The sequence below is a fragment of the Pelobates fuscus genome, chromosome 3 (assembly GCF_036172605.1).
Source record: "Pelobates fuscus isolate aPelFus1 chromosome 3, aPelFus1.pri, whole genome shotgun sequence".
Classification (NCBI taxonomy): Eukaryota; Metazoa; Chordata; class Amphibia; order Anura; family Pelobatidae; genus Pelobates; species Pelobates fuscus.
The window spans coordinates 421,853,272-421,869,372 of record NC_086319.1 but is presented as its reverse complement, the minus strand read 5'-3'; the positions used below and the strand labels follow the sequence as shown (position 1 = coordinate 421,869,372).

At 46.4% G+C, this 16,101-nt stretch overlaps 1 protein-coding gene across 3 annotated transcripts in view; it reads left to right on the top strand.

Moving 5' to 3' along the window:
• The window catches only part of ACTL6B (actin like 6B), a 110,675-nt gene extending 94,810 nt beyond the window's left edge, over nucleotides 1-15,865 (top strand). For 2 of the 3 annotated variants that reach the window (XM_063449798.1, XM_063449799.1), the window contains 3 exons: nucleotides 5,894-5,989; nucleotides 7,332-7,418; nucleotides 13,619-15,865. In XM_063449798.1, the coding sequence (XP_063305868.1) occupies nucleotides 5,894-5,989; nucleotides 7,332-7,418; nucleotides 13,619-13,699 (264 nt within the window). In that variant the 3' untranslated portion in view covers nucleotides 13,700-15,865. Of the gene's footprint in view, nucleotides 1-5,893; nucleotides 5,990-7,331; nucleotides 7,419-13,618 lie in introns of those variants that run through there. The other variant, XM_063449800.1, reaches the window with a different exon arrangement.
• The last annotated feature ends 236 nt before the right edge of the window (nucleotides 15,866-16,101 follow it).

Genomic DNA, 16,101 nt, shown 5'->3' with positions numbered 1-16,101 from the left:
GTAAAAAGATTCTCAGGAACACTGAGTAGTGCATGGGGTGGGGGGTGGCTAGATTCCTAGCACATTGTGTAGTGGATGGGTTCTTTGGAACATGGAGAAGTGGAGAGGGTGAGATTCCTACGAAATGGTGTAGTGGGGGTGTTCTTTGGAACATGGAGAAGTAGGGAGAGGTAGGTTAATAGGACATGGTTGTAGCAGAATAGACTATCTTAATACACTTTTATCCCATTGTTCGTCTGTTCATACACCCCCGTTCATTTACCGAACCCTCATCTTTGTGGTCGCCTTGTTTGCACCTTTTAACAACCGACCACCGCTGGCTGTTAACCTCAAATTGCTCATTAAAGAAAGTATTTCACCGGTGTGGCTGCTGTTCGTATAACTGAACACGTGTTCAAACAATTTGCGTCCATTTTGTCTCCCAAACGCGGGCAGCGGTACATGGTCGTCGCCGGCGTGGAACTCTTTTCGGCTACACAACCCTGCGAACATCTGGTAAACTGGTACCGCTGTCCATCCAACTTCCCGAACCGGTATGAGAACTGCATTTGGGAGGCATGACCTACCGAGCAGGGGGAACATTCGACACTGTTCGTACGAGAAACCCAGAAAGATGACCGGTCTTTGCCTTGTTTCCTCTGAAACGGTTTTGGGGCATCACCTCATGGTGTTCTCGAACCACCGAAGGGATCTGAGTAATATTTCATCGAAGTGTGCACTCAGATCCAAGCTATTCGATGGTATGACTTTTTCTTTGGGTTCTGAAGTATTAAAATGTATTTTTGGGGTGTTTTTAAATATTGTAGATTTTTCTGTACCTGAGAGATAATTGAGTTATAGATTTTTCTCACACAATTTTATCTCAGGCCCCGAGGATCTTGGGAGGAAAAGCCCTGTATTTTTGTATAAGAGACCCCATGTATAGGGGTCTGTGCATAAAAAGACAAAATAAAATCAGTTGACTCCCAGAACTATGTGTCGTCTGGTTGATGGGGAGAAAGAGTCTTGGAGTTTTACACTGTTTCTTTTAGCTCCGAGAACTGAACAGCGGAGATACCTATGCTAGGTATTGGAGCTCCTCTACAATTGGTGTAAGCAGTGGGATGTAAGCCTCCAGCGAAAGAAGGAAGCAGCGTTCGAACGGAATCATGAAAGCAACAGTTCGTAGGTGTTCATGGAATTGTGAATGGAGACGAACTATGCCGGATTAAAGCAACTTTGAAGGAATTGCTGGAAACAAGAGGGAAGATAGCCAGCAATAAAACAAAAGCCACGCTGATTGCAGAGTTAACAGAGGGAGACCGGTTCCGCAGCATTGCAACCGAAACTATGGAGTTTGATAAAGAGGTAAAACGCCGGCTAGAATTTTACGGAGAGAGCCCCCCGACAGAAATTATACAGGCAGCATTGGTCCAGGTGGATGCCTTCATCACAGCACAGGCAGAACCAGCTCCAGCTGGCTGAACAGCGCGCCTTTGAGAGAATGCCAGGTACCACACCGGCACCGGAGGTAAAACAAAAGGTACCCCATGGTGCATTTAAAAATTTTGTGGAAGCAGAGGAAGAGATTGACGACTTCCTACAAGATTTTGAGTGGCAGTGCTGACTTTATCAAGTACCCCTAGCAGATTGGGTGTGAATTCTGGCTGGTAAGCTTTCGGCAGAGCAGCAGAAGCCTACCGAGTCGTACCGGATAAAGAAATCACGGATTATGCCCGGAAGTAGGTGCTATTGGCAAGATATGCCATCCCACCAAAAGCTTACAGGAGATGCTTTAGACCTCTTAGCACTAACCCTAGGCCACCAACACAGCAAGGATCAGGACCCATCTCCAACCCCCCAAGGCACTCGATACCCAGCGCGCAAGCAATTCTGACACTATCAGAGGAACTGTACCCAGAGCAGGAACCAATCTGACAGGGACCATCCCCTCCAGCATGGGCAGCTGCCCACTATTATCACACAGAGGCCGCCTCCCGGATGCACCCCCGGATCTGAAGAACAACAAGGCCGACCCAGTGCAGTGGAGCTGAACTGAAGAGCAGCTCAAGGCCTGTGAGATACAGTAGCCACCCTCACATTGGTCAAGCATCACCTGGATCCAGATGCAGACCGAACCGGTCCGTAGTTGTGCGGGTAGCCGGGGGAGCAGTACACCGGCTACCTACTGCAAGAGTTCACCTGAATTCTAGTGCCGGCTCGGGATTATTTGATGTGGGGCTGATGCAGGAACTCCCCGCTCACGTCTTGCTGGGGAACGATCTCGGCCAGTTGACCTCAGCATTTCTACCATCCCAGGTCACCAACGAGACCTACCCAATCACCACCAGGTCCCAGGCTCACACCATGGAGAACCACTTGCACTCTGAGCTCCAGGTAGAAAAACATTCCCAAACCGTTGCACCTCTCTTCCACAGAATTTGGGCAGAAAAACCTTAGTGAGCCCACGTTGCAGGGCTATAGGGATAAAGTGACCCATTCACAGGCAGGAATAGGGGAAGAGTGATACTCCTGGCACCAGGGGTTATTGTACCACGACTCAATGAGTCTTGGCCGATTCCATACCGGTCCCCACCAGACAACTAGTCGTCCCCCAGAAGAATAGGAGACAATTACTGCAGATAGCGCACTTAGGGGTCAGTCACACTAGATCTCTGTTTACCCACACCTTCTTTTGGCCAGGCATCTCCAAAGATGTTCGACAGTACTGCCAAACTTGTGACACATGTCAAAGGGTAGGGAAGCGGGGAGATCGCCACAAGACCAAGTTACAACCCTTATCCATCATAGAGGTACCATTCGGACGAGTAGCCGTAGATATTATAGGACCCCTATCGAAACCCAGTCCGTAATGCAAAAGGTACATCCTGACCATAGTCGACCCGGTTTTCAGAGGCTGTGTGTAGTGGAATGGGCCTTGGGACGGTACCCTTATGCCTGCTCTCGGCTGTCCATGCCGGTTTTCCCCCTCCCCCTATGTTTGGGGCTTGCAGTCCCTGTGTGGGACAGAGCTCCCTATTATTGAACCACCATGCTTTTCCCCTGTTTTGCCTGGCCGTTCGTTAAATACCATTCTCCTGATTTGCTACCACTGTTCTGGTCAACAACCGAACCAACTACCATGATGTGGAGTGTGCCGCTCATTAACATCAATAACCCCGTTCACACCTCCACAAACCGCAACTACATGAACGTTCCAAGTTTTCAGCTGGGTGGCCGCCGTTTGTATGTGCGAACATGTTACGGCCATCTTGGAATACGAACAGAGACAGCGGTGTTTGGTTGTCGAGTGTATGGAACTAAAATCGGCCACTGGACGGCGCGAACACCGCTGGGACTGCCACCTTAATTATATTGTGTACTTTGCTTTAGTCTACTCTCGGGTCCAGTGGGGAATGCCCCTGATATATGTATCTGGAAACCCCTTGCATGGGGATTCTCATAAAAGGCCAACTGTGGCTTCATTGAAATCAGTTATATCCCCAGAGCTGAGTGTCATCCAGTTGCTGGAGAGGTGGGGGGAGATTCTTGAATTTCTTTGCTGTATTTGGCTGTTCCCTTGGAGTATTCTACTTGTTCCTGAGCACACCTTGGAGTAACCTGCTAGGACTAGCACTCCACTACACTGTGGCTCTGATGAATATACATTCAGAGACAGTGGCTGAGGCGCTGATGCTGGTCTTCTCCAGGGAGATAGTCTCGGATCAGAGCACTCAGTTCACTGCGGTAGTCACCCAACCGCTCTGGGGTCTGTGTGGCATTAAGCCGATTATCAGTTCTACCTACAACCCCAAGACAAATGGCCTATGTGAAAGGTTTAAACAAATGCTCCGGACTTTCACGGCCACGGGTCGGGACTGGGAGAGATTCCTGCCGCACCTCCTATTTGCTTATCGAGAGGTACCGCAGGAATCTACAGGATTCTCAACCTTAGAACTACTGTTTGGAAGGAGAGTACGGGGATCCCTAGATTTAATCCGGGAGCAGTGGGTGAGCATGGTACCCTGTTATACCATATGTGCTGGAGTTCTGCGACCATTTAGAGGAATTGACTCAGAACGTGCGTACCAACCTTCAGGTGGCGCAGACTCAGCAGCGTCAATGGTATGACAGGGGCGACAGGGGACGTACCTTTCAGATTGGCCAAAAGGTTCTGATTTTACAACCTGTTCGCCGTGAAAAGCTACAGGCCATCTGGCAGGGTCCATACCAAGTGGTGGAATAGAGATGTGATCAGTCCTTGCTCTGGTAGTGGGGGAGATGCATGATCCACGTGAACGTGCTCAAACCCTTGGGAGGATGGAGGATGTGGCAGCAAGATGTGCATCTGCCTCCGATGATTGAGAATCTTCCCCTACTAGACCTCCTGGGGGAAGATAAGACAGGTGCCCTAGATGAGCTAGGAGAATGGCTAAGCACTCAAGAATGTATCCAGGTACGACAATTGCTGGCCATGAAGGGAGTATAGTTTTCGAACGTACCTGGTTACACTCTGCTGGCCACCCACTAAGTAGACACCTCTAAACATGTGCCTCTCAGACAGACCCCGTATAGAATCCCTGAGGCTGTCAGGGAACACATAAGACAGGCGATCTAAGAGATGCTCCGTCTCAGGGTTATAGAAGCGTCTGATAGTCCTTCGGCTTCTCCAGTAGTCTTGGTACTGAAGCAGGATGTAACTACCTGCTTCTGTGTAGATTACCAGAGACTCAATGACAAAACAGTATCAGATGCTTACTCCATGCCCAAGATAAACAAGCTCTTAGATCGGATGGCCAGAGGTCAGTACCTTATGACCATCGATCTGTGTAAGAGCTATTGGCAGATTCCCCTAGCCCAAGATGCCATTCCCAAGTCGGCCTTTGTCACCACGTTTGGCCTGCACCAGTCATGGTCATGCCATTCAGGACCAGCTGCCAGATGGCTTCCAAGATTATGCTTGTGCATACTTGGATGACATCACGAGTGGTGCTAGACCGCATTAGACAGGCTGGCTTGATCCTTAAGCCGAGGAAATGCCATATTGGGATGGCAGAAGTCCAGTACTTGGGAAACCAGGTGGGGTATGGGAAAGAGAAGCCCGAACCGGCCAAGGTTGAGGCTGTAGCCCAGTGGCCCACCCACGCACCAAAACCCACAACACTGCTCCACCTTAACCACAACCCGAAATATACATTCTGATCCTTAATGGATCGGCTTGGGGCTGTCCAGGGAGTACTCACGGATTACTTTTCCAGTTCAGTTTGTCGAGATAACCCACCGACATTGCCATTCTGTTTCCTGGGCGGTAGTGGATAATAAAGTCATACGGTTGTAATGCCAAACACCAGCGCAACAACCGGCATTGTCTCCCGCCACTCGGTTTAGCCATACCAACAGGTTGTGATTAATTCATTTTCGTATAAGAGACCCCATGTAGGGGTCTGTGCATAAAAGCCGAGTGTGGCCAAAATAAAATCAGTTGACTACCAGAACTATGTGTCATTTAGTTGCTGCGGGGAAAGAGTCTTGGAGTATGACACTGTTTCTTTTAGCTATGAACAGCGCAGACACCTATGCTAGGTATTGGAGCTCTGCTACAATGGTGTGGGGGGGGTCTTTGGAACATGGAGAAGTGGGGAGGGGGTGATTCCTAGGACATGGAGCAGTAGAGGGGTTCTTTGGAACATGGAGAAGTAGGGAGGGGAAGATTCCTAGGATATAAAGCAGTAGGGGGAGGATTTCTAGGTAGGGATATGAAAGGAGAGGAATATGGAGTAGTGGGTGATTCTTAGGAACACGGAGTAATGAGAGATTCCCATAAACATGGAGTAGTGGGGGGGTAGGGTGTCTGGTGTTATTGGTTATCCAGTATGGTTTTTCCCACTAACTGTTATCTTTCCTGTCTCCTTAGGGACTCTATGGCGGTGTCATTATCACTGGTGGTAACACTTTACTCCAGGGGTTTAATGACCGTTTGAACCGTGAACTTTCCCAGAAAACACCCCCGGTGAGAAATCAGAAAACAGGAATTGGATTTTCACCTTCCATTTCCCCTCAGCACCCAGGGACATGTATGTTTTGTCCCACATGTTATTCCAGTACCTAGGGTGGATGGTATTTCTTATTACTTGGATAGAGATTTATTTCATCCATGTAACACATGAGACCATGTCTCACTCTCTTCTAAACTGTCTTTCTCTCCTTTCTTTCTTCTCTCTTCACAGACCGTCATTTAAATTTCCATTTATTTACACAGTAATTACTGCAAATCTGCTCTGTGTAATGCTTCATTAGAGAATACATCATTTTTTTTCCTACATCATACTGACCCCTTTAAACCTTTATCCTAACCCACCCTCCCCCATTTACATCATACCAGCGCCTTTAAACCTTTTTTCTAACCCGCCCACCCCCATTCTACATCATACCAGCGCCTTTAAACCTTTATTCTAACCCACCCCCATTCTACATCATACCGGCGATTTTAAACCTTTATCCTAACCTACCCTCCTCCATCTCACATCATACCGACCCCTTTAAACCTTTATCCTAACCCACCCACCCCCATTCTACATCATACCAGCGCCTTTAAACCTTTATCCTAACCTACCCTCCTCCATCTCACATCATACCGACCCCTTTAAACCTTTATTCTAACCCACCCTCCCCCATTCTACATCATTCCGGCCCCATAAAACCTTTATCCTAACCCACCCTCCCCCATTCTACATCATACCGGCCCCATTAAACCTTTATTCTAACCCACCCTCCCCCATTCTACATCATACCGGCCCCATTAAACCTTTATTCTAACCCACCCTCCCCCATTCCACCTCATACCGGCCCCTTTAAACCTTTATCCTAACCAACCCTCCTGCATTCTACATCATACCGGCCCCTTTAAACCGTTATCCTAACCTACGCTCCCCCATTCTTCATAATATCGGCCCCTTTAAACCTTTATCCTAACCCACCCTCCCCCATTCTACATCATACCGGCCCCTTTAAACCGTTGTCCTAACCTACGTTCCCCCATTCTTCATAATATCGGCCCCTTTAAACCTTTATCCTAACCCACCCTCCTCCATTCTACATCATACCGGCCCCTTTAAACCTTTATTCTAACCCACCCTCCCCAGTCTACATCATACATGTCCCTTTAAATCTTTATCCTAAGCCACTCTCCCCTTCCCTCCCTACATCATAACTCCCTTTTTAGTCCTTTATCCTAACCATTCCTTCCCATCCTATATCATACGTGTCCCTGTAAATCTTTATTTGCATTCTCTTTTCCCATCATACAATCCTTGCTCCCCTCTAACCCTCAGCTTCGCCCCTTTTTATCTCAGAGTATGCGTCTGAAACTCCTTGCCAGTAACAGCTCTATCGAACGTCGCTTCAGTTCCTGGATTGGTGGCTCCATTCTGGCCTCTCTGGTATGTAATTAATAGTTATCCATATAGACACAGATACACATATAGATACATATATGGACACACAGATAACAAATACATACAGAAAAACAGATACACATACAGACACAAATACACAGACACACAGATAAATACACAGATGCAAATTCAGACAGATACATATTGTGACAAACGCCACTTTCCACAGATGTTTGCCACGTACTCCTGGAGGAGTGTGGAAGCTGGCCTCCTGCCCACCGACTATGGGCCAGGTCAGCAACTGTAAAGACCCATATTTTAGTCCCCCTGGTTCCCCTAGTTTACATACAGACATACAGATGTACATACACATACAGTTACACATGCAAAATGTACATATTTTAGCCACCCTCCTGTTTCCTACCTTTTGGCTGCAGAAGGGTGACTTTCCTGGGGGTCAGTGGCTGGCTATAGCTTTTGGGAGACAAAGCTCCCAGTCTGCCCCCTCCTCTCCTTCTCCTCCCTCACGATGTCTATGTTCTGTATATTGAATGTGACGGACCGCCTGGCACCCCGACCGGGTGCCTTCGCCAATCGATGCTCCTAGTGCTCACCAAGCACTCCACCAGACACCATCAGCACTGTAGTCCCCACGTCCAGCATTACAGCTTGGCTGGGAACTTGCCGTCCTCCACCCACCCTGGACCCAAGACCAGGATCCAGCTTCCAGTGGGTGAACTTCTCCTACTCCAAAGAGTATAGCAGGAACAGCTCTTATAAGAGCTAGTGATTGTAATCCAAGGGAGTAAAATGAGTATAGCAATCCCCAGAATGAATATAACATGAATTAAGGAGGGGAAGAGGAACTGATTTTAATGGTGCCACACTTGCCCTTTTATGACAATCCCCATGCAAGGGGCACTCCCACATGGACCTTGTAGGGAACTACGGTACAAAGTCACAGACCAATAATAAGTGTTACAATGCAGGACACTCCCACATATAGCATACAATCCCTCCCCTCTGCCTGGTAGATAATTGAGTCAGATACTGTATTAACTCAATTATCTCCAGGCAGAAAACCACATTTTTATAAAACCCCAAAAGTACCCCACAAACACATAATATCCCCCACAAGTGTTACATCTCCTGATAGCCCTGATCTGGGTGACCAACATATCCAAAAATCACCCAGATCAGTTCAGGGGTTCAGGAATTCTATGGAAGTCACATTTTGGCCGACCGCATGCATGGTCCCATGCCCAAAACAGTTCCAGAGAATCAGGGCTTGCGGTCGGTCTAGTTCGATAGTTTGAAAACGAACAAACTACCAAACAGAGTCAAAAGTCTTACCCTGGAGTTTGTTTCCTTCAGCCAGATGAATGATTTCACAGAACAGTGCCCTTCTAAGTTGTATAAAACCGAACGCAGGCGATGATGGAAGTCCAGCGTGTTCAGAAGTTTCTGTGTCCGATTTTAGTTCCATGAGATTCATGCCCAAACACCGCTGCCTGCGTTCATGCGAACAAGATGGGCGCCACCTCATGGTTGTCCATAAGAATTGCGGCCACCCAGATGAACAATTAGAACACTGCAGTGAGAAACGTTTCAAGTTGTTAAAAGGTGTTAACAAGCTCCAGGGTGGTCTCTGGTTCGTACAGTTGTTCCGGAGTTCGAAGTGCCACTTCGGGAGTTCGAAGTGTAACCATACAAGTCCAAAAAGGCACAAACAGTGTATTTATTACAGGTACCATAGTCACAGGGCAGGAGTTAATACAGTTCATGACTCAATTATCTCCCAGGCACATGGGAGGGATTATCTTATGCTGTATGGGAGTGTCCTGCATCTGAGAGCCAATGTAAATGTGTAATTGTTTCTATTGTTGTTTACTCTCAGGTCCAGAGGGGAGTGCCCCTTGCATGGGGATTGACCTAAAAGGCAGTGTGTGGCTCCATTAAAACCAGTTATCTCACAGCATAGAGCCTCGTCTCATGTTTGTGGGAGAAAGCTACAATAGCTGTCTCTCTTCTGTTTGGAGTGCTAAATCACTAGCTCTTGTAAGAGCTGTTCCTGCTCTGCATTATAGCATCCCTCCCAGTAGGGGGAAAATAACATCTCTGGCGGCAGAACCACCCTCTTCCCATTGGAGTAGTTGCCACAATGAATACATTGTGATAGGATCCTGTATACTTAGTGGTGTGCTAGCAAAACCATTAACGGATTTGTAGCGGAGCTCCCTGTACCCTGGCTGGGTACCTCCGCCAAAGGACCGCTTCCTAGCTGGAACAAGGGACAAACCGCAGCACTTCTGCCCACAGTCGCCGTGGCTGGACTGGGGCCCTGGAACCACTCCTCCCTGGAGCCGAATGGGGAATTAGCTCTAGTCCTTACAAGGACTTTCCATGTTGAATCTCCTGCAAGTTGGAATAGCAGACACAGGAGCAAATCTTCTTTCCCTCCAATAACAGGATGACACACAGTTTTGGAGTGTAAGCAGGAACAGAATGCACAGGCTTTATTGCTTCTTCTATACACATTTCCCCACAAGGTTACCACCCACATGGACCTTGTGGAACACAGGACACAAAGTTACAACAGCCAATCAACATAGTACAGTACAGTCAGACGCTCCCTGCTAATGCACACAAACCCTCCCCTCTGCCTGTGATACAATTAACAAACACAATGGGCTAACTTAATTATCACAGGCAGAAAATATACAGTTTTACCCAAAGTCCAGAAACACCCCAATACATAAACATATCCCCATCCTACATCCCTGGATAGCCCTGATCTAGGTGAACAACATATCCAAAAAAATCACCCAGATCAGAGCAGGGGTTCAAAAGTTTTATGGAAGTCATATTTGACTGACCGCAAGCATGGCTTTGATGCCCAAAACAGTTTCACAAATTTAGGCTGTGCAGCCAGTCTATCTTCTCCTTTATCCTGGAGATAATTGGCTTAAGTGGCTGTGGTAAGCCAATTATCTCTAAGTCCAAAAACTGTTACAAAAACTACATAAAAATACATAACTCCATCTAGGTCTTCTCTTCACATTAGTTATTTTAACTAAATCTTACTTTGCTGGAATAAATGTATAGCTAAGCTTAAAGATACAAAATCGTGCAAAATCTTGCCTATTTTCTAGAGGCTTATAACAACATTAACCTAACAAGTATACTCACTGAGATTTATAAATGTTGAATACTAGACATGTGGCTTGCTCTGTTAATCTGTTAATTTGTTAATTTGCGATGTTTACTCCTCTTATTAAGCTTTTAACTCCACTCTTGTAAGAGAACAAAACATTAGCCAGCTCTTAGATAATCCAGTACTCACTCAACAGTTAAACGAAGTAATTTCTCATAAATATTTCACCAATGCTATGATGTACCTGCTGATTGTTAGCAACTAAAAAACTTAAAAATGTGCCTGAGTAATAAATGTCACAACATGTACTGCAAATTGAAATTAATCATACCTTGACACGCTGTTGTGGCGAATCAAGGCTGTTTGTCAATTCCTGTGCACAATAAAATAAAGAATTAAAAAAAAAAAAAAAAAAATACATAACTCTTATAATACAATGTTTAAACTATATGTCCAACATATCCCCAGATAGCTTGGATCTGAGCGCTCAATATGTCCGAAAAGTGCACGCATACAGTTGGATCGCCATGGGGTTAAACAATAGCAAGGGCTGATGAGAGATTGAGGAGGGACAAAGCAGCCAGTTTCAACTGGTCTGGCAGTGTATCTGGGACAACAATAGGACAGGAAAAAGGGGGAGGGGAAGAGGCACATTTTCCCATGGAATTAAAGGGGTAGAAAACGTGTTTTAAAAATCCAATAAGCCCAAATAGAGTTTTTAAATGGCAATACCCCCAGGGGCCATAGTCACATGGCAAGAGGGAGGCAAACAGGCCCCTCCAAAAAACAGTGGTGAGGTTACTTTCGCCACAGGATTTAATTAACCAATCATTGTTAACAGGAGTAGTCCCAAAAGATTGGAAGTTAGCGAATGTTGTACCCATTCACAAGAAAGGCAGTAGGGAGGAGTCGGGCAACTATAGGCCAGTAACCCTTACTTCAGTAGTGGGGAAAGTGATGGAAACCATGTGAAAGGATAGGATTGTTGAACATCTAAAATCACATGGATTTCAAGATCAGAGACAACATGGGTTTACTTCAGGGAGATCATGCCAAACTAATCTTGTTGATTTATTTGATTGGGTAACTAAAATTATAGATCAGGGTGGTGCAGTAGACATTGCTTACCTAGATTTCAGTAAGGGTTTTGACACTGTTGCACATAGAAGGCTTATCAATAAACTGCAATCTTTGAGTTTGGATTCCAATATTGTTGAATGGGTAAGGCAGTGGCTGAGTGACAGGCAACAGAGGGTTGTAGTCAATGGAGTATATTCGAAGCTTAGGCTTGTCACCAGTGGGGTACCTCAGGGATCTGTACTTGGACCCATTCTCTTTAATATTTTTTATTAGTGATATTGCAGAAGGTCTTGATGGTAAGGTGTGTCTTTTTGCGGATGATACTAAGATATGTAACAGGGTTGATGTTCCAGGAGGGATAAGCCAAATGGCAAATGATTTAGTTAAACTAGAAACTAGGTCAGAGCTGTGTTAAATGACATTTAATGTGGATACGGGCAAGATAATGCATCTTGGATGTAAAAACTACTACTAACCTCAATATCTGAGAAAAGGGATTAGGAGTAATTGTTTCAGATGACTTAACCCCTTAAGGACCAAACTTCTGGAATAAAAGGGAATCATGACATGTCACACATGTCATATGTCCTTAAGGGGTTAAAGGTATGAAGACAATGTATTAGAGCAGCTGCAAACGCTCTATGCGCTCCCAGGCAGAGACGACACTCAGCCCTGGAAGCACTTAGACCTTACAAGGACTTTTCCCCATTGCATCCCCTGCAAGCTGGAAGAGCAGACACAGGGGTTACATCTTCCTTCCCTCCAATAACAGGATGACACACAGTTTTGGAGGTTTAAGCACTGACTTCTGCCAATCTTTATTCAACACATGCTTCTTTTATGCACAGACACAGGCAGGGGGTCTCCATTCCACACAATACATTTCCCTTAGTCCCACGCAGGAGGGAGCTGGGTTACAGATAGCCATCTCCCTCCCTGGGAGATACCAAACAGTACACAGGGATACACATTAAACCATATTACATTCAGGGGGTTTACACTTTGGGGCTCAGCGCCCCTGGAAGGGAAGGGGTTACAAGGTTGAAACCTAAAACACTAGATAGCCCAGGGTCCCATCTGGGATCCCTGCTAAAAGCGGGGCGATCGGATGTACAGAGCCTGAGATATCAGTGTCGAAGGTTTGGGGCTCGAGGCTCTGTACATCTCGAAATTGGTTCCATGGCATTGCTTGGTTTAGTCCGACAAATTCAAACTTCGCGCCTAAATCAAGCAACAACCAATCAGCATTCAGGAGAGGAAGGAGGTTCACCGCCCAATCCGAAGAAAGGGCGCGAAACTCTGCTGTACCAATCGGTGCTCGGGGAGGAGAGGGGTTTCGTCGGCCAATCAGGGGTAAGGGTGTGAAATCCGTTTGAACAGGCGCTCTTTCTCTGATTGGACAGGGTGCGCAGGCCGGTTCGGGATACAAATGCTGTCCCCTGGTGGCATTCGGCTATAGAAACCGGCAGCCACCCAGGGAAAGCACGCGCCGCTTGTGGTCTGCGTTTTTCGCACCTTGTTAGCGAGGTGTGAACATTCTAACCACACATTCTAAATGGAGTATCGGGGTGGTCCGGTGCCCCAGTGTGGATGAAAAGTAAAATGCATTATACAGTGTAAAAATACAAGGGGAAACACATATTCAACAAGGGAAAATCATACACAATTGGGGACACAAAATGCAAAACCAAACATCTGAATACTCAGTGGGCATGGCACTTAGTGGCGGTGTCCCGCCACACCCTGATGCTATGGAACTGTTTTGGGCATAGGGCCAACCTAAAGGAAATGTATTTCACAAACATCTGGGTTACCATGGTTACTCAACAATGACAGACTGAGGGCCATAGGTGTGGGCCACACCGCATGTTGGACCATATTGTCCTTAGTATGTAAATGGGTGTGGCCAAGGATTAGCTGCACTTCTGACCCCTCCCATAATATATGTCTTTAGTTAGATGATGGCCCCCTGGTGGATATCTTTGTGAAATAATAATTTTTTGTTTTTCAGGGGACGTTCCAGCAGATGTGGATCTCTAAACAGGAATATGAGGAGGGTGGGAGGCAGTGTGTGGAACGGAAGTGCCCCTAGTACCCCAACAATCCATCAATACCCTCAACATCCAAAGCCGATCCACTGTAATAATAGGCGTTTCAATTAGATTCATACGAGCCAATACCTTCTCTATGCACATACAGTTACATGGCTCCCGGGACCTTTACTAACATCAGGATCTTTTTAATTATAATATTCATCAATATGAAAGGAAGCCATTAGGGTTTTTAATAAATTCAACCAGTGTTCAACATCACATTGTGAGCGCCTGAAATTCTGCCCCTTCACCCCAATACATAAGGAATCTGCCCCTTCACCCTGATACATTGGGAATTTGCCCCTTCACCCTGATACATAAGGAATCTGCCCCTTCATCCTGTTATAGGGAATCTGCCTTTTTATCCTGATACATTGGGAAACTGCCACATTCACCCTGATATATAGGGAATCTGCCCCTTCACCCTTATATATAGGGAATCTGCCCCTTCACCCTTATATATAGGGAATCTGCCCCTTCACCTATATATAGGGAATCTGCCCCCTCATCTATATATAGGGAATCTGCCCCTTCACCCTTATATATAGGGAATCTGCCCCTTCACCCTTAGATATAGGGAATATGCCCATTCACCTATATATAGGGAATCTGCCCCTTCACCTATATATAGGGAATCTGCCCCTTCACCTATATATAGGGAATCTGCCCCTTCATCTATATATAGGGAATCTGCCCTTCATCCTTATATATAGGGAATCTGCCCCTTTATCCTGATTTATTGTAAATCTGCTTCTTCATCCTGATATATTGGGAATCTGCCCTTCATCCTTATATATATAGGGAATCTGCCCCTTTATCCTGATTTATTGTAAATCTGCCTCGTCACCCTGATATATAGGGAATCTGCCCATTCACACTGGTATTCTAGGAATCTGCCCCTTCATCCTAATATATTGGGAATCTGTCCCTTCATCCTAATATCCTGGGAATCTGCACCGTCATCCTGATACATAAGGAATCTGCCCCTTCACCCCAATATATAGGGAATCTGCCCAATTCATCCTGACATAAAGGGAATCTGCCCCTTCACCCTGATATCTTGGGAAACTGTCCCATTCATCCTGGGATTCTGCCCTATTCACCCTGATATATAGGGAAACTGCCCCTTAATCCTTATATATGGGGAATCTGGTATTATAAGGAAATACTCAGATTCCCTCAATGCAGATTCTAGGGCAAAGTCTCTGCTTATTGGGGTATTTCTGCCTCCCCGTAAATGAATGTGAAGGATGCTGTCTCTTCAGTCTATTTTCTTCTCCAGTGTTGACATATTAAGGTATTTTGGGTGTACACCTACTTGTTTAGACCATTCCTTCAATTCCCTATAAATTAACGCCTTTTGAATCCACAATGTTCATTATACAGCACCATACCTACATGACGTCTTCAAAGTGTTTGATTCACTTGTATAATTGTTAATGTATCGTATTCATTTTAATTTGACATAGGTTAGTAATAATTAATCGTTGGTGAGAAAATAAATTCATCAAAAGCTGGAATGAGATGGAATTAGCGTGAGTGGTACTACAGCTGGTGGAAGAACTGGTAAATATAAGGATAATGGGTACACTGGTCTGGAGCTGAGGGTGATGGGTACACTAGCTGGAGCAGTAAACGGGAGGTGAGGGTGATGGGTACACTGGCTGGAGCAGTAAACATGAGCTGAGGGTGATGGGTACACTGAACAGGAGCGGAGGGTGATGGGTACACTGGACAGGAGCGGAGGGTGATGGGTACACTGGACAGGAGCGGAGGGTGATGGGTACACTGGACAGGAGCTGAGAGTAGTGGGTACACTGGACAGGAGCAGAGGTACACTGGTTGGGAGTGGAGGGTGATGGATACACTGGTTGGAGCAGTGAACAGGAGCTGAGTGTGATGGGTACACTGGTTGGGCGCTCAGCGTGATAGGAGCAGTGAACAGAAGCTGAGTGTAATGGGTACACTGGTTGGGAGCCTAGAGTGATGGGTATACTGGTTGGGAGCAATGATCAGGAGCTCAATTTGATTGCTACTGTGGCGGGACCGCTGCCTATTTGTGAATTGCTAGTAAATGATCCTGTATTTTCCCCTGTATTATATTGTATTTGTATGTTTTACCTGCTCCCAGTTTGGGAGAGCTCAATTCGAATGGGTTCCGTTCACCTCCCTGGGTGGCCGCCATTCGTATAGGCAGACAGCGGCCAGGGGGAGCATTCATATCCCGAACGGAGACGCTTCCCTTACCTCGTTTCACCCAGGGATCCCACGAACGGATGCGGTAACCGTTCTGGGGCCCTCCTGAGATTGGGGACAATGGCGGTTTGGCAGGCTTTCTGTGGCTGGGAGTCAGAGAGGCGGGAAGCTTTCCCGCGCTGGGACTCCCAGGTACAGAGGCTCA